A 20,099-nucleotide genomic window follows, 5' to 3' on the forward strand; every position below is an offset into this window, starting at 1 on the left:
AAGCTTTTGATTTCCAACCCATATGTCTTTCCAAAAGATAATGTTTTCCCCATTTCCAATCTTACGAGATATAACCTCGACAGGGAGATGTTTTTGTTGATGTACTGTATGAAGTGCCTTGCAAATATTCGCCCAAGTTCCATTGCCTTTTGCATTAAATGAGTGAAGACAGTCAATGCCATGAATCGCTGTAATTACCTGACTCCATAACGAGTTTTGACCAACGAGAAATCCAAACAACTCCAACAAGAAAAGGTATAAATATGAAAACTTCTCTACCATGCATTTAGATCGGAGACAAACATTAATAATTTCTATAATTAAGACAACAGAAATTATGATAACGCATGAATTGATCAAATCTATCTATACTACATTATAAACATTTGTTCACTCCAAAATTTTCAACTTTTCAACAATGTATACTAATGTATAATGTACAATATATGATATATCTATATACATCTCAACCACTCATTTTTCTTTCGCCTCAAATCTCAACTATTCATTTTTCTCTTTCCTCCATAAATCATTTTAAACATCTAATTTATTCGAAATCTTTTATCTCAAAAACCGTACATCGATAAATTATAAAAGTTATATAGGTGTTCTTAAAAATTCATGCTCTTTCATTAGAGATGTCATTCGATATACTTTTGACGAATTTTTAAATCCGAGGGCGGATCCCGTATAGCTAAAGCATTTGGCTATCATACTTTATGACATATCACCCCCACCATCTTACCGCCGTAACGTGCGGGTACTTTGTCTCGTAATAACCAACTTATATAGTAAAAGAAAATAAAATTACCTCAAATTATGGGTCGGTAATAGACAAATATTATGTAAAAGAGAGTATGTGTTGAAAACTCAAAGCGACGTATGTGTTGAAAATATCCATGCATGTTTGAAAGGAATGAGTAAATTAAAACTTTAGCCACATTATCATGACTTCTAGCTTGAACTTTTCGAGAATCGCATGGTCAAAAGCACGACTGCTAACACTGCTTAATATATATGGGTTAAAAACAATTACTCACAAAAGCATATATATGTGAGAGTGAATTATATATGCTCCTTTTTGTCACATTTCAAGGGGTGTAAATAATTTTAAAAAATTTAATTAGGTTAAAATAAGAATTTTAACCACACCGGATACAAATTAGAGTTTTCTTTCGGGAAGTGATCTGTACACCACCTGATTTTGACCGTACACCACCAAACATGTTATATAGTCTTTTACCGTACAACACTCTAAAGCACATTTGGTGGTGTACGATCAAAAACAGGTGGTGTACAGATCATCTCCCTTTTCTTTGAGGATGTAAGTATAGTTTCTCTAGACTTTTAACAATTTTTTATTAAAAATTAGCAATGCTTGATCACTTGCCAAAAAAAATAAAAAGAAATCATCTATACTATCTAATAACACAAAGACCCTTTTTAAAAATAGCAATTCTGTCTTTGAAATGTCAATTTTACCCTTGGACATTTTGACATTTTATATAATCCTTCTACTGAATTTCTACTGCCAATTAAAATACGTAAAATTGACCCCAAAGGCTTTCCCCTGGAAAAAAAAACACACACATGCCATTTTATAAAATCCTTCCACCGCCGCAATGATCATCGCCATCCGTCCATCCATTAATCTACTTATTTTTTTGATCTGCTGCCGCCAGTAACCACCTCGCCGGAGTTATGGGTTTCTTTTATTTCCAATCGTCGCCCGATTTATCATCACCACCCCCATACCCGTTGGAAAGCATCACCGGATTCTTCATCATCAACACCACATGGTGGCGGCAATCTGGTGGGTTTTTAAGGTTCATCTGGTGCTGTGCCTAATTTAATTTCTTCTTCCAAAACCCTAACTCAACTCTATCACCCTCCCATGTTTCTCTCTCTCTACTCCAACACCAGCGCCAACCGCCTCCGTCACCATCATGATCCACCACCACCATTAAGCCAACACACATCGATCAACTTCTCAAGACTAATTATTTTTATTGGCATTTATGTATAGGTATTGTTCATATAATTATATATTTGTTTAATTTATTGGCATTTATGTATAGGTATTGTTCATTGTCTGGCTTCAAATCGAGATTCCAAATTTACTAAGTTTCTAAAGCTAATTATTTTTTATTTAATTATCTATTTATATGTTATTTTTATGAAAATATATTCATATTTGGCTGGTTTTATTGAAATAAGATGTTTATACATCACTGACATTTTTTTTTTCTTGCAAAATCATATGTCTGTATTTAAGTTGGTTATGGACTTATGGGCTAAAATAATTAGGATCGAATTAACTAATGTGATTAAATTATTTGTCTATAGAATCCATCCACAATCATAGTCATGTTCATAGGTGTGAAATGATCTTTTTTTTAACAATGTTTAAAAGCCTTAACCGTAAGTTCTAAGAAGCTCCTTGAAAAGCAATATGATTTAATGTGGGGACAAATCAAATCCAAATCAAGTTGTCATATGGTACGCCTGTATAGAGATGGGCAAGTCCTGATCTAGATGAGTCATGTATTATGGATAAATCTCTTGATCCATGACACTTTTAGAGGTCATATCCTTATTTTATATGGGTAACTATCCGTATTTCAAATTTATTTGTTGCTAATCATTTGGTATCCTTATTTGTTATGGTAAGTCATTAGTTTTACAGGGGCAATAGAGACAGATTAATTAAAGTGTAAGATGGATTCAAGATCATTTATTCGGGTCGAAGATCAGTCATTCTGGTTGTAAGTCGATGAAGGTTCGAATTCGTATATCTTTGGATTTCTTATTGTTAATACACATCTAATTGTTTGTCTACTAACCAATAATCTGTAATTTACTTGGTAGGGATTTATTGTTTGAAAGTCAACTAACCAATAATTCTGGTTATTTAGTAGGAATTTATTGTTTGAAAGTCAACTAACCAGCTTATGCCTTCAATTCATTTTGGTAAGGATTTGTGATTGATTATGTCAGCATCTATTTAATTTTTGGTAACCTGTTATATTTCAGTATTAGAAGGTTAGCTTTACCAAATATTTTCAAGTCCTTATTATAATTGCAAATGCTCAACACTATGTACATAACCAACATACATAATGCTTATAGATGGATATTTGATATTCCTAATAACAAATGGTGTACGTGCAGGACCATGTAAAGGGATATTTAGAATTATATGCAAAGACAAAAGTATATTTTGCAACCGCTGTACTATGCGTGTGCTGCTGAGTTTTTTTTATCAAGCTGGATGATGATGTCAATGTGAAGATAGGTAACTTTCTCCTCTCCATACTTAATAGTCCATGACTCCATGTTTAGATACTACGGTTTTTAGTAATTGTAATTGACTTATTGTTAAATTTTTTATACTATTTTTAGATGCATATATTTCCATGCTATTCTGGCCATAGCACTCTGAGTTTGTTAGGATCGCGGCAAATAAGTTTGGAGCCAAAATATACCATTTAGTGTCGTTGGGGAAGATAATGCTGGTGAAGTATGGTTCATCTCTATTATTTCTATTTCGAAAGATTCATGTATGTACTAATGACAAGCTACATCCCCACTTTTATGAAATAGCGGATGCCTTTAGCAGTCATGTGAGTTATATTTGTTCATAAATTAATTCAAACTTAGCCGCCACTCTTGACACCATTTTTTTAGGTACCGCTGCAACGCGCGAGTACCCTTCTAGTACATATAAAATAATGCAGTACATTACGGAAAACACAACCGTTTCAAAATTATTATTATTATTATATATAGTATTTTACATTTTATTTTTAAGAAAAGTAAGCAAATATTGAGATTTATGAGACTGCCATAATTTATAACCATTTTTATTTTCTACCAAATGACCGGTTTGGTACCCAACAAAAGATAAGTATTACTTTCATTTTTGATAGGCCCATTTATTTTTATTATTATGTCATGTGGCAACAAAAAAAGCTACATACTTATATGTTCATACAATTTCTTGAAAGATAGAGATATCTACATCTACGGTCGGGTTATAGCTATATATATATATATATATGTGAGTCAAACAATGTTGTCATCTATAAATCTATGATTGTAAAATATTCATTTTTCTCTAAAAGATCCGCACCTTTATCTACTCTTTCTTCGTTTCAACGACACTGGTAAAAATATGTATTCATACTATAAAAGACTGATTATATTTACGCATATGTTTTTACCGGAAACAAGTTAAATTTGTATATGTATATATACATGTTAATTTGCTAATACATAATATATATATACGTCAATATAATTTGCGAATAATAAGTAAATGAGAAAGTACTTACCAAGGAACTTTGATGATGTGTTGGATTGAATCCAAGATCAATCAACAAAGGTTACGCTTGAAGAGATCTAAATAAATGCGATGTCACATTGGTGAAGGAATTAGAGCAGCACGACCATCACCATTATTATTTTGTTATGGGCGGACTTTATTTGAGTTAAATCTTATGAATATGAAACTGTTAATGAAATGAAATCGTAGTCAAAGGATCAAGCATTTGTAAGAGGCAATTCGCGCTAATAACGTGTTATGAATCTTGATCTTGGATCAATCGTTATTGCTACGACAATTAACATGTAATATAATAGATGGATAGGAAAATAGATGTTGGAGGCAACACATTATAGAAATAGAGGAAGAAAGCAGTGTATTAGAGTAGGTTAGATGGATTAGGGTTAAGTCCTTTATATATAAACTAATTACAAGGGTATAATGGTAAATACACATTAATATATGTATATATATATATATATATTTGTATATAACAAAAATATCAATTATTGAATGAGTAGGGGTTGAGTATTGTAAAACACGTATTAAAGTAAAACAAATAAGATAAGATCTTGACCCTTAGATCATGGTTAAATTGATGCATGAAAATTCACGAAGAAATAGATGTACGATGATTTTCATCATGCACGGTGATTATCACTGAAGAAAAATCTATTGTTTTATTTGTTTTACTTTAATACTTGTTTTCTTTTACTCAAAATATGAATAAGGAATACTATACATAAATAGAGAAGACTAAACCATTGCCTCGGGGCAAGGTTAAGAATATCCCTTAATTAAAAATATAATACATCTCTTTTCTTATATTAATAAAATAGAATTGTGATGATGTCATTTTACTTAAAAAGAAACTTCCATAACATGTTAATACAAAGTCTTGATATTTTTATGACATCATCCAAAAAAAAAAATTAAAGGTGAGCAAAATAAAGAAAAATAAAAACTTATTTCAAGATACTTTTTAGTAGATAATCATGGAAGGTTTCTATTAAAATAGGAACAAATTAATTAGTAGATCAAAATTGATTATTTTAATAGTATTTTTGGAGTTAGAGGTATGAGATTTGAATAATTGAATTATCATTAAATTTTTAACAAAACTAATGTGATGTATATTGGTATATATTAACCAAATTGTAATCTTAACATCAAGTGTTCAACCTAATAAAAAGTTAAACTGTCATTGTGTTATATATTAAAAAAAATCAAATTCTATTTAACTGCCTGCATAATATGCGGATTAATTAGCTAGTTTTAGTCTAAAGTAACATTTTTCATTTAGTTAAAATCAAGGGAAAGATCCATATAACAAGTGAATGTTTTTACTAAAAATTTCTATTTGAGAAAACTTATTTAGGTTTTGAGTATTAAAGATTTAGTTTGCAAAGAGAAAGCTATGGTTTGCGATTTAGCAAAATCGCAAGTCATGGTTTGTAAGTTTGAATTAAAACAACAAGACATGGTTTGCCATTCAAATCCCAAAAAAGTATTTAGCAATTTTGATGGGTATTTTATGGAAACTAAAAAAGAAAATGAATATTACCATATATTTCGATAGTTATTTGCTATTCAAATTGTTTGTACATCGAATCGGGATCCTAGAACAGAGAGCATGAGGGGTTTATGTTTGTATGTTGGTGATTCCCTTGCGGTAAAGTGTGAGAACCTTTTGTACGCCAACTATGTGTAGTATGTGTGTTGAGAGTGTAGAGAATGATCCGAATTGTGTGTATTGTATCCCTTTTATAGGGTGAAGATGTCGTGTACTCCAAATAGGGTTTTCCCCTATTGGAATAGATTTGGTGTCTGCTTTTGAGGAGATTCGTAGCTATCTAGCTTGTTAAGAGATAAGTGCAGATCTTCATATTAAGAGAATGTATATCCTTTCCATAATAGTCGGACCCAGGGTAGTCTGTGTAGGCTCCGTAGTGAGGTTAGGTAGGTAACACAAACACAAATTGTTTCCATGCATTCTTAAAATATCAGGTGAAAAATTAATGACTTGCATGGAGAAAATTTGCTAAAGTAACCACAATCATTTATCTAACTCACATAAAGATGTAAAAAATAGCAGGATGGTTGGATCAGTGGTAAACACTCTTCTTTCTTTATTTTTACATAAAAATGTAAAAATATAATTGTTGGCAATGTATACTATGAATAAGATTTAGACATGTATCAAAATACACAATTATTTACAAAAATTCCATTATTCAATCTTCTAGTTACAATTCTTCGAATATTGATATGAACAATATTCCATCAAAACTTATTTAGGTTTTGAGTATTAAAAAAAAAACAATATTAATATTATTAAATATTATCCTTATATAATATTTCCCCCGTCCCATATTAAACGTCCAATTTTGACTTGTCAAATTTTCTGCTTTAAACTTTGACCGTAAAATATTTGTGAATATTATATAACACTTCATATAAAATATATGAACGGATTGAGTTTTCAATGTACTTTTCAATGATATAAATTTCGTCAACTATTATATAACATAAAAAAAGATATTTATGGTCAAAGTTGCAAGTAGAAGACTTTAACAAGTCAAAATTGGACATTTAACATGAGATAGAAGGAGGGAGTATAAAAGTTAAGGGCATGAATCAACTCTAAACCAAATCATCTCTCCTAATAATGATATTAATATCTTCTTATGTTTGTTAATAATAATAATGTGTTACGGATGAATTTTGATTCAATTGATTGAGAGGTTAAAGCCATCAATTCCCCTTAAGTAGAAAGACAAAGAGTGTTACAGTTTGTTAATAACTAAGTTATACTCGGGTGTTGCCTCGAATTTTTTTATCTCTCACTGATTTCTCATAAGTTATACTCATATACAACAAAAAGGATGACATAGCTACACGAAGGTCAAAGCTACCCTATAATGTGTATAAAATTCTATATATTTAGTACTATTTTTTAGTATTGGTGCAATTTAATGCTAACTTACCTCCCACCAAAACATACATTTAAAAACTCATACGTTCATCCTAACTCAATTTAAGATAACTAGTATATTTTATACACAGATTGACCTAAAATTATGTCTTTGTCACTAATAGAACTTGAGTAAATGGAAACACAATTATCTATATATACCCAACATGATAATATATACACGTGTGTTGTGTGAGCTAATCATTTATAAATAGTTGTTGATGGAAAATCGATATATCTATACTACTCTAATATATTATAAAAAACATTAATTTATTATTATAAATTGTAAATTCAAATTTAAAATAAGACTTCTATGTAAAAAAAAATAACAAACTTTGTAATTATTAACTCAATTATTCATGTTCACGAAACCATGTGAACGATGTGTATAAAGAGTTTTCTAGTTTGTAAGCATTCATGTGTACTTTATTAGTTTGTTGTAAAGATTTCTACTAAATAGATAATATATAATACAAAGCTACTCGTATAATATAAGCTTATGTGAACAAAAATGATAGCGTAAATAATACGGATAAACTAATAATCGGATACTTTTAGTGACGAAATGCTGAATATGATAGACGTTAGTGAAATAGAATCTACGACTAAAAACAAACGTTGTAACTACGTTATTTACGCTATCCTTTTTGTTCACATACGGATAGGGATCTAAAAGTATAAGTGGTTAGAGATCTAAAAAGAAACTCACATGACCTCAAATATTATACATAAATTAAAATGATAATAACAATAAAAATGATGATGAGAATAGTTGTTAGTAAACATGAAGATATATCTCTCTGATAATATACCACTCGGAGTACCAATTAGTGTAAAATGGTAGTTCAGAGCTTTAGATGAAGAGACATATTAATTAGCAGCATTATTATGAAAGTGTTTATATGATACAACACAAATTAAGAACAATAATATATTAAAAAAAAATAAAATACACCAATTTAACTATATAAAAATTAAAAACAATAATATTATGAAAAAAATGAAAATAGAAAATTGTTTAACAATATAGCAATGATTAACGTAAAATTATTAAAAAATAATAATAATTATAAAATAAAATATTATGATACACCAATCAATAGATTAAATTGCGGTTCAAAAATTAAAAAAATATGACATTGAAATACTTAATGAAATCAATGAATTGTCTTGTTTAACTATTATGTTTTTTTAAAAATAAATTAAAAATAAAAGTGTTGTGGTTCAAGTAACAAATCTAACACATGTTAGACGTGAGGTTGTGAGTTTCAACCCATACTCATTTATTTTTATATAATTAATTAAATACGTAGATTAGCACTTGGAGATAGCCTCCAGATTTTTATGGTGAGAAATAATGAGTCAGGGATATTTTGGACTTGTTACCATCATCATCATAGTTGCCGCTCAAGTATGGAGTTCAACCAATCAACCACCCCCTCCTATGTCAGGGTTTTTTTTTTATATATTTTTTGTCTAGATGATTGATTTTGATCTGCTTTTTTTTTTTTTATACGGAGTAATTGTTCAATGATACCTTCACATCATCAACTTAGATTATTTTATATTGATTTCGGACAGAACAAATTTAGGGGTTTTTACTTATTTGTATCTTCTATTTCCATTACATAACTATTTCACCTAAATTCAGTTTATTTATGTGTATCATTTCAATATAAAACAATTTCTTATTAATACATATTTTTGCAGGTATTGTCGGATGTGATTATTAATATAGTTTCAAATTACAATGTTCCCCATTGCAAGATTAATCATTGTAAATCTTATCGTGTGATTTATTTGCCTATTATTTTGATATGTGTTAAAATTGGGACTAGCTTTGCATAATGCTCAGCGTTATAGGTTTTATAATCATTCTTTTTGCCCATAGAGTTTGAAAAGCTTTGGTGAATAATTACTTTGAGGAAATTGACGCACTGTGTGTGTGCATTTCATTTTGTTTTCTTAGTTTTGAGATGCTTTATAACTATATCTTTCTTTAACATGTTTGTGAGTCCCATTTGATAATTTTTTTATGGGCTCAGAATAAAACATGTGTCAAGGAAAACATTAGTAAAAAGAAGAAGACGACATTACATCGTCTCATGTATTGTAGAATGTACACGATCTTTCTTATTTTAGTTTTTTTTTAAAATTTTATCTTTATCTGTGCTTTCTTTTTCAGGCTTCAAAATACACTCATCTACCGAGCATGCGAACACAAACACAAAGAGCAAGATACTCCAGAAACATTTGACTCATCTCTTGTTGGATGTTGCACCACAAGATTATATCACGAAACACAGGTACTTAATTCGTGAAACTAGAGGTGGCATTATGGGTCATTTTTAGTAGCCCGGTTAACAAACACTGTTGTTCATTTTTTAATGAATAGTTAACGCTTTACTTATGATCAAAGATGATATCATTATGATAAAAATTTCTAAAATCATATGACTAAATCAATTTACGAGGTTGCATAATATAAAAAATCAACTTTGGATGACTATCAACTTTTTTTATCCTTTTTTTTAGCCTTTGTATTTTTTTTCCTACAAAGTTTTTACCCACCTGAGATATAAACAAACACACGTTAACTCATCGATAAGTAATGGTTTGCAGCTTATAATTGGGGGTATCATGAGTTCAGAAAGCTTCAAGAAGATAACAAAGTTTTAAGCTTCACTTTATGTATCTTTTATGCCTCGGTGGATATCGGTTGTGTTGGTAATACCAACTAAATACCCATTGACAGTACATGTGAATAAGGGTGAGCCGGGTAATGGTTGATAGGGTCGTATTAGGTAATACATTCTTAACTTCAAGAAGACAAACTCTATAAACATTAAAAAGAAAATGCGTCATTTAAATTCAAAGAAGTCTGGCACTGTTATTGAAGGTCAATTTTTGTTCATTTACTCTGTTTTTTTACTTGATTTGGGTTGGGTTTCATCCAAACAGGTCCAAATTAGAACAAATTAGATAAAACGCAGATGGCTGGAATGGGTTAGGTATGGGTTAAAAGAGTTTAACAGGTCAAATGGGTCAAAGTTGTCCAAAATATGTTACTATGCCTACAATTACCTCTCTACCTCTGTCATTTTATTGATAGAACTTATTATTATTGTAGTAACATTCTTTTTGTAAAAGTGCTTGGACAAATTGGAGTCATTTAAAGAAGACAACGATTCAAAGTTGTAACACTTAACTATCCATCTTACAGGTACAAAGCGTGTCTGATATTGGTTATGGTTTGGTATCTTTAGGGGCTTGGGACTCATTTACCCAAACTGAAATTAAAGAAATTAATGTCGTTCTATTAGCTCTAATAGAACGATATGTGGTTGATAGTATATGAGATTTCAGTACTAAAATGCTTTTCCCACACCCGTGACGGTAGTAATGTAATACCAGCACCATCCCTTTTTATTGGTGCTTAAGAACAGTAAGTCAATAATGCTATAAAGATTGTGCTATTATTATTATTGGGTTTTTCTATTTTTGGCCAGCAAGTGGAAAAGCAGATTTGGTCAAGATTGCCATTTGATAGATACATAACATATAACATGATTAAGCTTCGAAAGCTCCAACAAGTATGTGTTCAAAAGCAATTCGAGGATATTGAATGGTGGCATTGAATCACCATTTTCAACCAGTTGATAAAGCCTAAAATCTTAAAGCGCCATTGTTTGGAAGCTCTAGAAGCATCCGTTATTAAGCAAGTATCTACTGTTACGAATTGAAGCAACTATGTATATATACGTCACGGCTGGAAGCAGCTTCGGGTAGTCAGTTGGCTAATAAGTGACGTTCCAGCACCCTCCTAGAAAAACTCTAAGAGTATCTCTCCGATGTCTACTCCATCAAAATCATCTGAACACAAGGAAAAGAAAATGTAAGACGTATATAAATACACAAGCTGATTCATGTGACCGAGTATCTAGAATGAACCTTTAATGCCTAATTTTTTTATGCACATTGACAAGGATTCTGAATCAGATCCTGGGGGTTGATGAGGCCACGAGGGCATAATAGTAAGCATGCTCCCTGCTGAAACACGATGAAACAGAGTGTAAGAACACTAACATATCTATGGACTGATGTGTGTCACTTTGAGTATTAAACTGTGTTTCTTATCTACAATACCGGTACATTGAAGATTCCGAAGTCAAGACCGACCTTGATTAACCACCCGACCTTTTTTGCCACCTCCAATATAGTACTTAGTATGTAAGTTGAAGTTGTTCTGTGTTCAGATTAATGTTGGTCAAATTATGACTATAAGAATCGGTTTAAGTTTATATTTTTACCCTGAGGGGAACCCATTTGGCCAGTTCTTCACTTGATGAATGTTCTGCTCCTCTTTCTTCCATCTCTATTTGCATAGATCGAAGTTAAGGGTATAGTTTGTTAAATCTTGACAATGTCAGTTAGTTTTATATATATCATGGTTTCATTCTGCCACTTGCATTGAACCCTTTATCCGATTTAAATTGTGCTTTTTATAAGGTTTAGATGTTTAATTAGTTTTTTTACCCGGGCGTTGCCCCGGGAGACATTACGTGATATGTAAACATGTGAAAAATTATATAAAATGAAATTTTCGTGGCAAAAGTTAAAAAGTAAAAAGTTATGTGATAAAAAGTAAAGAAAAATGAAACGTTGGTGGCTGAAGTTGAGAAAATAAAAGTATAAAAAGTAAATAGAACAAAACTTTGTGTGAAAAGTAGAAAAAATAAAAGTGATGTGGCAAAAAGTTAAATGATGAAAACTTCGTAAATTTATATGATAAAAATTAAAGAGAATGAAACTTTCATGACAAAATTAGAAAAACAAATGTATAAAAAGTAAATAACACAAAATTTTCGTGCAAGAAATAAAAGTTATGTGATAAAAATTAAAAGTTTAAAAGTTTATGTGATAAAAAGTAAAAAGAATGAATTTTCGTGAAAGAAATTAGAAAAATAAAAGTTTAAAAACTAAATAAAACGAAGCTTTTGTGCCAAAAATAAAAGAAATTAAATTTAAGTGAAATAAAGTTAAAAGTTAAAAGTTCCGTCATAAAAAGTAAAAAAATGAAACTTTCGTGGCAAAAGTTAGAAAAACATATGTTTAAAAACTAAATAAAAGCAAACTTTTGTGCTAAAAGTAAAAGAAATTAAAGTTATGTTACAAAAGTTAAAAGGTTAAAGTTATGTGACAAATATTAAGAAACCTAAAGTTAAAAGGTTAGAGTTAGCTGATAGGGACCATTGTTGTAACACATTTAACGACAGGGACTATAATTGCAGGAAAAAATTAACAGCCGTTAGCTGATGAGGACTATTGCTGCAACAAATTTAACGACAGGGACTAAAAGTGTTGAAAATATGTGGCGCACCCAAACCGATTCATGCTTTTTCTAGTATATATAATAATACGTAGGAAAAGAGAGAACAAGGAAAAGATTAGGTGGATAGCTGCTGTTAAGAGTGTGAGTGGAACTTCTCGACCTGGTGTATTAACTTCACTAGTGGGGTGAGTGGTGTGGGAACACTACTCTGATGCACATTCTAGCAGGTATAAAATGAACACGTGAAAGAACATGCGGGTCCTGGCAGGATTCGGGCCAGGAAAAAGTTTGTCATTGAAGATCTGATTTAGAGGAAGAAGCATACAAAGACATAGCGAAGAACAACGCTCCACCACATCAGGAATATAGTCCTTAATTTTTAACCGACATGTATGGAGGTGTCGCACCCATAGCTAATAAGCCATCGACCAGCAACAGTGACTTGAACGGGAACATTAGATGCAGATCCAGAATTGGAATAGGAAATTGAGAAATATATGTCACCTGTATATGTCATTGTCATTTGGTATTTTGCTACTGGTACAGTTTCTTGCAACTTAAAGTTAATTAGTAGATGTAATTTAGAATACAATATATATACGGGGATAACTTAGATGATGTTAACATTATCTTGGTTAGATGATGTTGCTCTCACAAACCATAAAAATCATGGGGAGCTTTTTAACATGTGTAAAAAATGATTTAAGTGAGTTTGTGAGAACAACATCATTTAAAATTTATAACATTTTCCATATATATATATATAAACTAATTAAATGAACATGATCCTAAAATGCTTTTCGCAGTTTTGAATGGCCTCATTCTCTTTTGTATCTATTGCTTGCTTTTCATTTTTCTTCGTCATGTATTTATAAAACCAAGTCTATTGGAACACCAACATACATGGTGACAATACTCACCACTTTGGTACAACCCTTCACCCAAAAAAACATACATGGTGACCGTCAACACTTACACCCTACATAACAAACGATCCATTCTTTCACGCAAACAATTAACGTTTATCCCGGCCGTGCGTAGCACGGGTTTTAAGCCCTCGTATATAATAATACTAGAACAGTATAGTAACATATTAAATATGATAGGATTCTTTATTTAAAAGTTATAAGACTTTTTCAATATAATATCACTTAACTCAATAAATATACATTTTTTTTCAAATTCAATAATCGGAGCCTGTTACACTTTGGACAACTCAAACATATGTGATTATAAAAATTTCATGAAAAAAAACCTCACAAATTTGTTACGAACAATAAAACCTAAAATATATAGGTAAAAGTCAGAAATGCATTCATACACTCCCTAGTGAATTGTCGGTAGAACTATATGTTATTATAAAAAAATCATTTAATTATTAGAGATGAGTCACTAAAAGATAAAATAATCCTTTAGTAGTTAGAAATGTGTCACCAAACAATAAAATAATTCTATTAACTTAATGAATCACGTTGCATGGTGAGAAAAGAATAAGTCAAGAAATGGTCAACTATGTACAATATTAGATGAGAGGCCCTCCCTTCGTAAGCAATGACAATGTGTATTGTAGAACTGTAGAACCTTCTTCAATTGAAACCATGTTCAAAAAGTCAACTCAAATAGATCTTCCAATTGATAGCTAAACATTTTGCATCTATAAATAAGAAGAAGCCCATTTCATTTGTATTACAAATATTACAATCTTAATTAAAACTTTAAATCAGTTTTTGAATCTTGTTCAAGAAAGCTTACAAAAATGGCTGCTAAACAAGGAGAACTTCCTCTTTTGACCCCATACACAATGGGCAAATTTCAACTTTCTCATAGGTAATTTTTATGTTAATTGTTAGTATTTAAATTTTGTGGATTTAACTAGACGTACACTTTGTCCTAAGCAAGTGTTAGATATAGTTGGCCTACTTTTAGTTTATGAGTTTGTTATCTATACTTAATAGATTTTGAGACCAAAACATTTACCTGATCTACTTCATTTGCATATTATTTAATCAGGCCATTCTCTTTGTAAACAATTATGTATATATATACTATACTAATATACATAAATATACACACTAATCTTGATATCTTAGTATCTTACGATGTATTAATTAACTATATGTATTGAATGTTAGTAGTGTTCTGATACAAAATAATGAACTTTGAATATTGAAAATAAATTATAAAATTTCAATACATTAAACAAAGTTATCATTATCTTATTATCTTATTATACATAACTTCAATCTGACTGATTGTTTGATTACTTGAATCTGATTCACTGAGTTACTATAAAAAAATGAAAATTACCCAGTACAACTATAATCTAAAATGAAGGGAGTATTTTGGATAGCTAATTTTTATTAGTTAATGTTCAAACTTTATCCTCATGACCATTCCCAAATTTCAAATCGACCCGATGCTCATCTCATGTTTTTTTTTTTTTACATTTACAGAGTTGTTTTGGCACCTCTGACAAGGGAAAGATCTTACGGAAATGTTCCTCAGCCGCATGCCGTCTTATACTATTCTCAAAGAACAACCAAGGGAGGCTTTCTTATTACGGAAGCCACTGGGATTTCTGATACTTCCATGGGGTATATATTTAGGGTTTAGTATCTGGAGGTGTAAGTAACTTTTAAACTTTTTCTATTGTGTGAATGTAACTTTCATTTGGTTCATTGTATGTAACTAACTCGCTAAATTGAACGATTAATGTAAAAGTGTATACGTGGCACACCATATGAGCTGTCACGTGGAAGTTTTTGATTGGTCAACGTAAAATTTTTACATTAATCGTTCAAATTTAGCGGGTTAGTTACATACATTGAACGAAATGAAAGTTACATTCACACAATAGGAAAAATGTAAAAGTTACTTACACTTCATATATTTATATATGTCATCTATTATAATTTACAAGATTTCCTAAATTAGTCCACAAGTTTATTAGATAGATATAAACATTACTTTGCGTATATCTCTTTCGTTTAGGTCTACATATACACCCGGAATATGGACAAAGGAACAAGTTGAAGCATGGAAACCAATTGTAGATGTCGTTCATGCTAAAGGCGGAATCATTTTCTGCCAACTTTGGCATGTTGGCAGGCAATCACATACCAGTATGCTATTTGTTCATCATTTTCTTCTAAATAAAATACTTATTACATTTCCTTTCTTTTATATTATTTTCATTTGTTGAACAGAATTTCAACCAAATGGGCAAGCCCCGGTATCTTCCACAGATAAGGGATTACCTTACGAAACATTTACACCACCAAGGAGGCTAATGACAGAGGAGATCCCTCTTGTTGTTAATGATTATAGGCTTGCTGCAAGAAATGCAATTGAAGCTGGTAAGAATTACTGCTTTTATAAGCCATATCTTTCTTTGTACGTGTTATGTTACTTGCAAGAATTAATTTTGTTTATTTTTTGATTTTATATAGGTTTTGATGGAGTTGAGATCCATGCCGCTCATGGTTATTTACTCGATCAGTTTTTGAAAGATGCGGTAAACGATAGGACAGACAAGTATGGTGGCTCTCTAGAAAACCGTTGCAGATTTACATTGGAAGTAGTTGATGCTATTGCAAAAGAAATAGGAGGAGACAAAGTTGGGATAAGATTATCCCCATTTGCAGACTACATGCAATCAAGTGACTCCAACCCAGTTGCTTTAGGTGTTTACATGGCCGAGTCTTTGAATGCATATAACATTGCTTACTGTCATATGGTTGAACCAAGGATGAAAGATGTTGTTATAACAGTTGAAAGTCCTGATAGTCTTTTGCCAATGAGAAAAGCGTTCAAAGGTACTTTTATGTCTGCCGGAGGGTATGGTTTGGAAGATGGTAACAAAGCGATAGCAGAAAATCGAACGGATCTTGTTGCCTATGGTCGTTTGTTTTTGGCAAATCCTGATTTGCCAAAAAGGTTTGAGCTTAATGCTCCTCTAAACAACTATGACAGGGCAACGTTTTTTACTTCTGATAGCGTAGTTGGTTACACTGATTACCCATTTTTGGAAAGCACGGCTTAAAGTTGATGGATTCGAAATAAGGAGAGATTCTGAAATGGTGTACACATTTGCAAATCTCATAAGAAGGTCAAGGGGGATATAACATTGATCATGAAGTGACTGAAGTAATGTTTTTCTCTTTTTCTTTGTTTGAGGAAGTTATGTTGGTGATTGGCAAATAGCATAGTTCTTATTGAGTATTTTGTTATTTTCTTGTTTGTATTGTTTTCTGTTTGAACAGAATAAAATAGTGTACACTAGCGTTATTATATTATATTTATTGATTTGATAACAAAATAGACTAAAATTTTAAAATGGTGAACTACAACTTTTAATAAGTGAACTTTTTGAATAAATTTAATAACCATAGGCCCATAGCCACCAGACCAGACCCACCATCAAATTTCGTGATCCTTTTTATACATTTATATGTTTAATTAAGAGATTAACACATTGCCTTCTTGTAGAGTTTTAGATTAAGATGGGTTAAAACGTACAATCACATTAGACATTCAACCTAAGCACATTGCCCTCTTATATATTTTCTATGGTGGTTTGTGATGATTTCTTTCTTTTTTTTTTTTTTTTTTTTTTTTTTGTAATTTAGTTTAGTAGAAAAAAATGCGAACCGCTGTAAGAATGCCAAAACAGTTAATTTATTTTCTGACTAAGAAGACTCTGTGTTAGACCGACCCAAAAATGAGTTGAAAGTCCCGATAGTCTTTAGCTCATGAGAAAAGCGTTCAAAGGTACTTTTAAATCTGCCGGAGGATATGATTTGGAAGATGGTAACAAAAAAAAGAACGGATCTTGTTGCCCATGGTCGCTTGTTATATGTCAAAAAGGTTTGAGCTTAATGCCCCTCCAAACAATTATTACAGATCCATGTTTAGAAAGCACAACTTAAGCTTGTTGGAGTTGATAGATTCGAAAGAAGGGAAGAAAGGTCAAGGGGCATATCAATATGAAGGGCCGAAGTAATGAACTATGTTGGTGATTGGCAAATAACATCAAAATAATGAACTGCAACTTTTAACAATGAAACTCTCGAAATGAAGTTTGATAACCAAAGCCAACTGACCCACCATCCAATTACGAGATCCATCTTTGATAGCGCATGTGCATATTTATGAAACACATTACATTCTTGTAGATTATGATGCATTAAGACATTATGCCTTCAACCCTAAACACATAACATTCTTATCGATATTTTCATGGTGGTTTGTGATGATTATTATTTATCTGATTGTGTACCCAACCGGGGTTAGGCCGAAGATGGGGTGATGGGTGTTTTAGGGTCGTTCGTTGGCGATTCCCTGAAAGTAGGGTTCTAGCCTTTTTACACCAATCGAATGATTGTGTGATCTATGTGTGATCAAGTGAGTATTGAATGCCTTAGAAGGTCTTTAGGTCCTCCTTTTATTGGAGAAAATATTCTTGGAGAACAAGTAGGCCTCTTTAGGGTTTTCTTAAGTCTTAGGCCGGAAATATCATTTCCTTAAATATCGGCTGGAAGTGATAAGGATGAATCCCGGTTTTATATGAAAGAAATTCTTATCTTTATCTATCTTCTGCGGGAGCCTTCGTTACGGAGAATCCTTTATGTCGTAGCGCGCTACTATGCCTTTGTGTGATAGGTCATGCGTGCCGCTGGGAGGGTATATCTAAGGCTGACAATTGGGTACCTGTTAAGACCTGTTAAAGTAATTGTTAAGCAAAAAATATACTATGCAACTCTTTTTATTTTTAAAAATAATTGTTTTCTGTAACATCCCGAACTTTTAATTAACAGTTGACTTGAGTCGTTAAGTCAACACAACGTGTCCGTTAAGTCTCTAAGAGATTTAATGTTTATATGTGATTAATGTGCATTATGTGTAAGGTTTTAAAGCCTTAATGATTCATGTGTTAATGTGTTTAAGATGATTAGTTGTGATTAAAGTGTTAGTAAGTATTCCCGTTAGGTTGTTTAAGCCTTAGATGTAAAGATGTGAAGTGAAGGGGCTTGAATGTAAGTTTAGAAAAGTGTGTACAGCAGGTTTAGGGGTAATTAGACCCTAATCCCTGTCATTATTCAATTCCAAAAACACATTCTTCAAGCCCTAGGCCGTCCCTCCTCTCCTTGATCAATTCTTGTGCGACTTCATACGTTTTCGGGTGTGTTGATTAAGCCTTTTGCATCCTTTTTGTAATCTACAGGTAGTAAAGGTATAATAACATTGACTTTATATCATTTCTATCATATAATCAGATCCATAACTGATCAAGGTCATTAGAGGATCAATTGATGTCTTAAACTAGTGTTTTGGTTGATTCGTTAACCTAAAACGTTTAATTGTGTGATGCAAATCAAGTATGGACTAATCAACGATTTCATTGCATCATTATGGTCTTAAAATGATGAATTTTGAGGTACAAGAGTCGTTCATAAGGTTTGGGGTCGTTTGGGATGGGTTTAATTAGGTTTTTGGGGGTTAAATGGTTGTTTTTCACGTCTGGTCATCGTAACTCCCGTTACGATTGTGTAACTCCCGTTAGCTGGGTAACTTGTGATACACCTGCACTGTAACTCCAGTTACATATTTTCGTTACTCCCGTTATGCCTATAACTCTAGTTACATATTTTCGTAACTCCCGTTAGGGACTGATTTTTGTTAACATTTTTAAACGACCATAACGTTTGAACCGTAACTCCGTTTTTGAGGAATAAGCTATCCACGGAATCGTGAGAGAGTCTACTATCTAATAGTAATTCTTTTTAAATTTGAGGATGATGTCAAGTTTACAGAAAGGTTAATTTAGTGAGTGATTTCCATGTTCCGTCGAGTTATGTAAGCTCTAAAGTATTAAACGAACCTCTGATGCATCAAGTCTTGTCATGGGTGATTTTTATAGGTATCTAGGCTTGAGTCATGACCATAAATAGTGGGTAATTGATAGCTCATTATGTCGTTTAATGATTATAGGTAGTCGGGAATACTTGCAAAGCTCGGTAACTTACGTTATCATTTGTTGTGTGCTTCTACGAGGTAAGATACACTACTTTGACACGCTGAGGGTTCAACAAAAACATAGTTTTCATATAATAACTTTCCAATTGATATCTTGTTTACTTATGGTTAATCGGGATTGTACGGGAGGTGATATGGGCTATGTATATGCATATTGAAACCTGAAATACTACCCAAAAAAATATGTGATGTTATGATATGATATGTTTTTAGATAAGATGCCATGAGATGATATGAAATGCTTTGAGTTATTATGAAATACGTTATGTGATGAACTATGTTATGCAATGAAAGATAATACGTAATGATATGCTATGAGATGTTATGCAATGATATGAGATGTAATGATATGCTATGAGATGTAATGATATGATATGAAATGATATGTAATGTTTTGAGATGAATCGAAAAGTGATATATGTTGATGATAT

At 31.6% G+C, this 20,099-nt stretch overlaps 1 protein-coding gene and 2 long non-coding RNA genes across 4 annotated transcripts; all 3 read left to right on the top strand.

The window, feature by feature from the left end:
* The first annotated feature begins 2,421 nt into the window (after window positions 1-2,421).
* Window positions 2,422-3,643, top strand: LOC122598662. 2 transcript variants are annotated; one of them, XR_006323684.1, is made up of 4 exons: window positions 2,422-2,779; window positions 2,916-2,970; window positions 3,172-3,295; window positions 3,403-3,643. It is a non-coding gene; the product is annotated as an uncharacterized LOC122598662 (long non-coding RNA). The 2 variants fall into 2 exon arrangements; XR_006323683.1 differs by having other exon boundaries at window positions 2,919-2,970.
* Window positions 3,644-9,001: 5,358 nt separating this feature from the next.
* Window positions 9,002-11,642, top strand: LOC122598262. The gene is made up of 3 exons (XR_006323567.1): window positions 9,002-9,078; window positions 9,487-9,607; window positions 9,924-11,642. It is a non-coding gene; the product is annotated as an uncharacterized LOC122598262 (long non-coding RNA).
* A 2,696-nt stretch (window positions 11,643-14,338) lies between these two features.
* LOC122595922 (12-oxophytodienoate reductase 1-like) lies at window positions 14,339-16,928 on the top strand. The gene is made up of 5 exons (XM_043768401.1): window positions 14,339-14,460; window positions 15,087-15,227; window positions 15,625-15,755; window positions 15,840-15,989; window positions 16,083-16,928. The coding sequence occupies exons 1-5, from the start codon at window positions 14,390-14,392 to the stop codon at window positions 16,673-16,675; spliced, it is 1,086 nt and encodes a 361-aa protein (XP_043624336.1). The 5' UTR covers window positions 14,339-14,389; the 3' UTR covers window positions 16,676-16,928.
* The last annotated feature ends 3,171 nt before the right edge of the window (window positions 16,929-20,099 follow it).

This window comes from Erigeron canadensis, chromosome 4 (genome assembly GCF_010389155.1).
Source record: "Erigeron canadensis isolate Cc75 chromosome 4, C_canadensis_v1, whole genome shotgun sequence".
Lineage (NCBI taxonomy): Eukaryota > Viridiplantae > Streptophyta > Magnoliopsida > Asterales > Asteraceae > Erigeron > Erigeron canadensis.

Excerpts from the sequence above, each read along its gene's own strand:
- LOC122595922 (XM_043768401.1), top strand. The coding sequence starts at position 14,390 with ATGGCTGCTAAACAAGGAGAACTTCCTCTTTTGACCCCATACACAATG. Across the intron at positions 14,461-15,086 it reads AAATTTCAACTTTCTCATAG|AGTTGTTTTGGCACCTCTGA; the intron begins GTAATTTTTATG and ends TTACATTTACAG. Across the intron at positions 15,990-16,082 it reads AAGAAATGCAATTGAAGCTG|GTTTTGATGGAGTTGAGATC; the intron begins GTAAGAATTACT and ends GATTTTATATAG.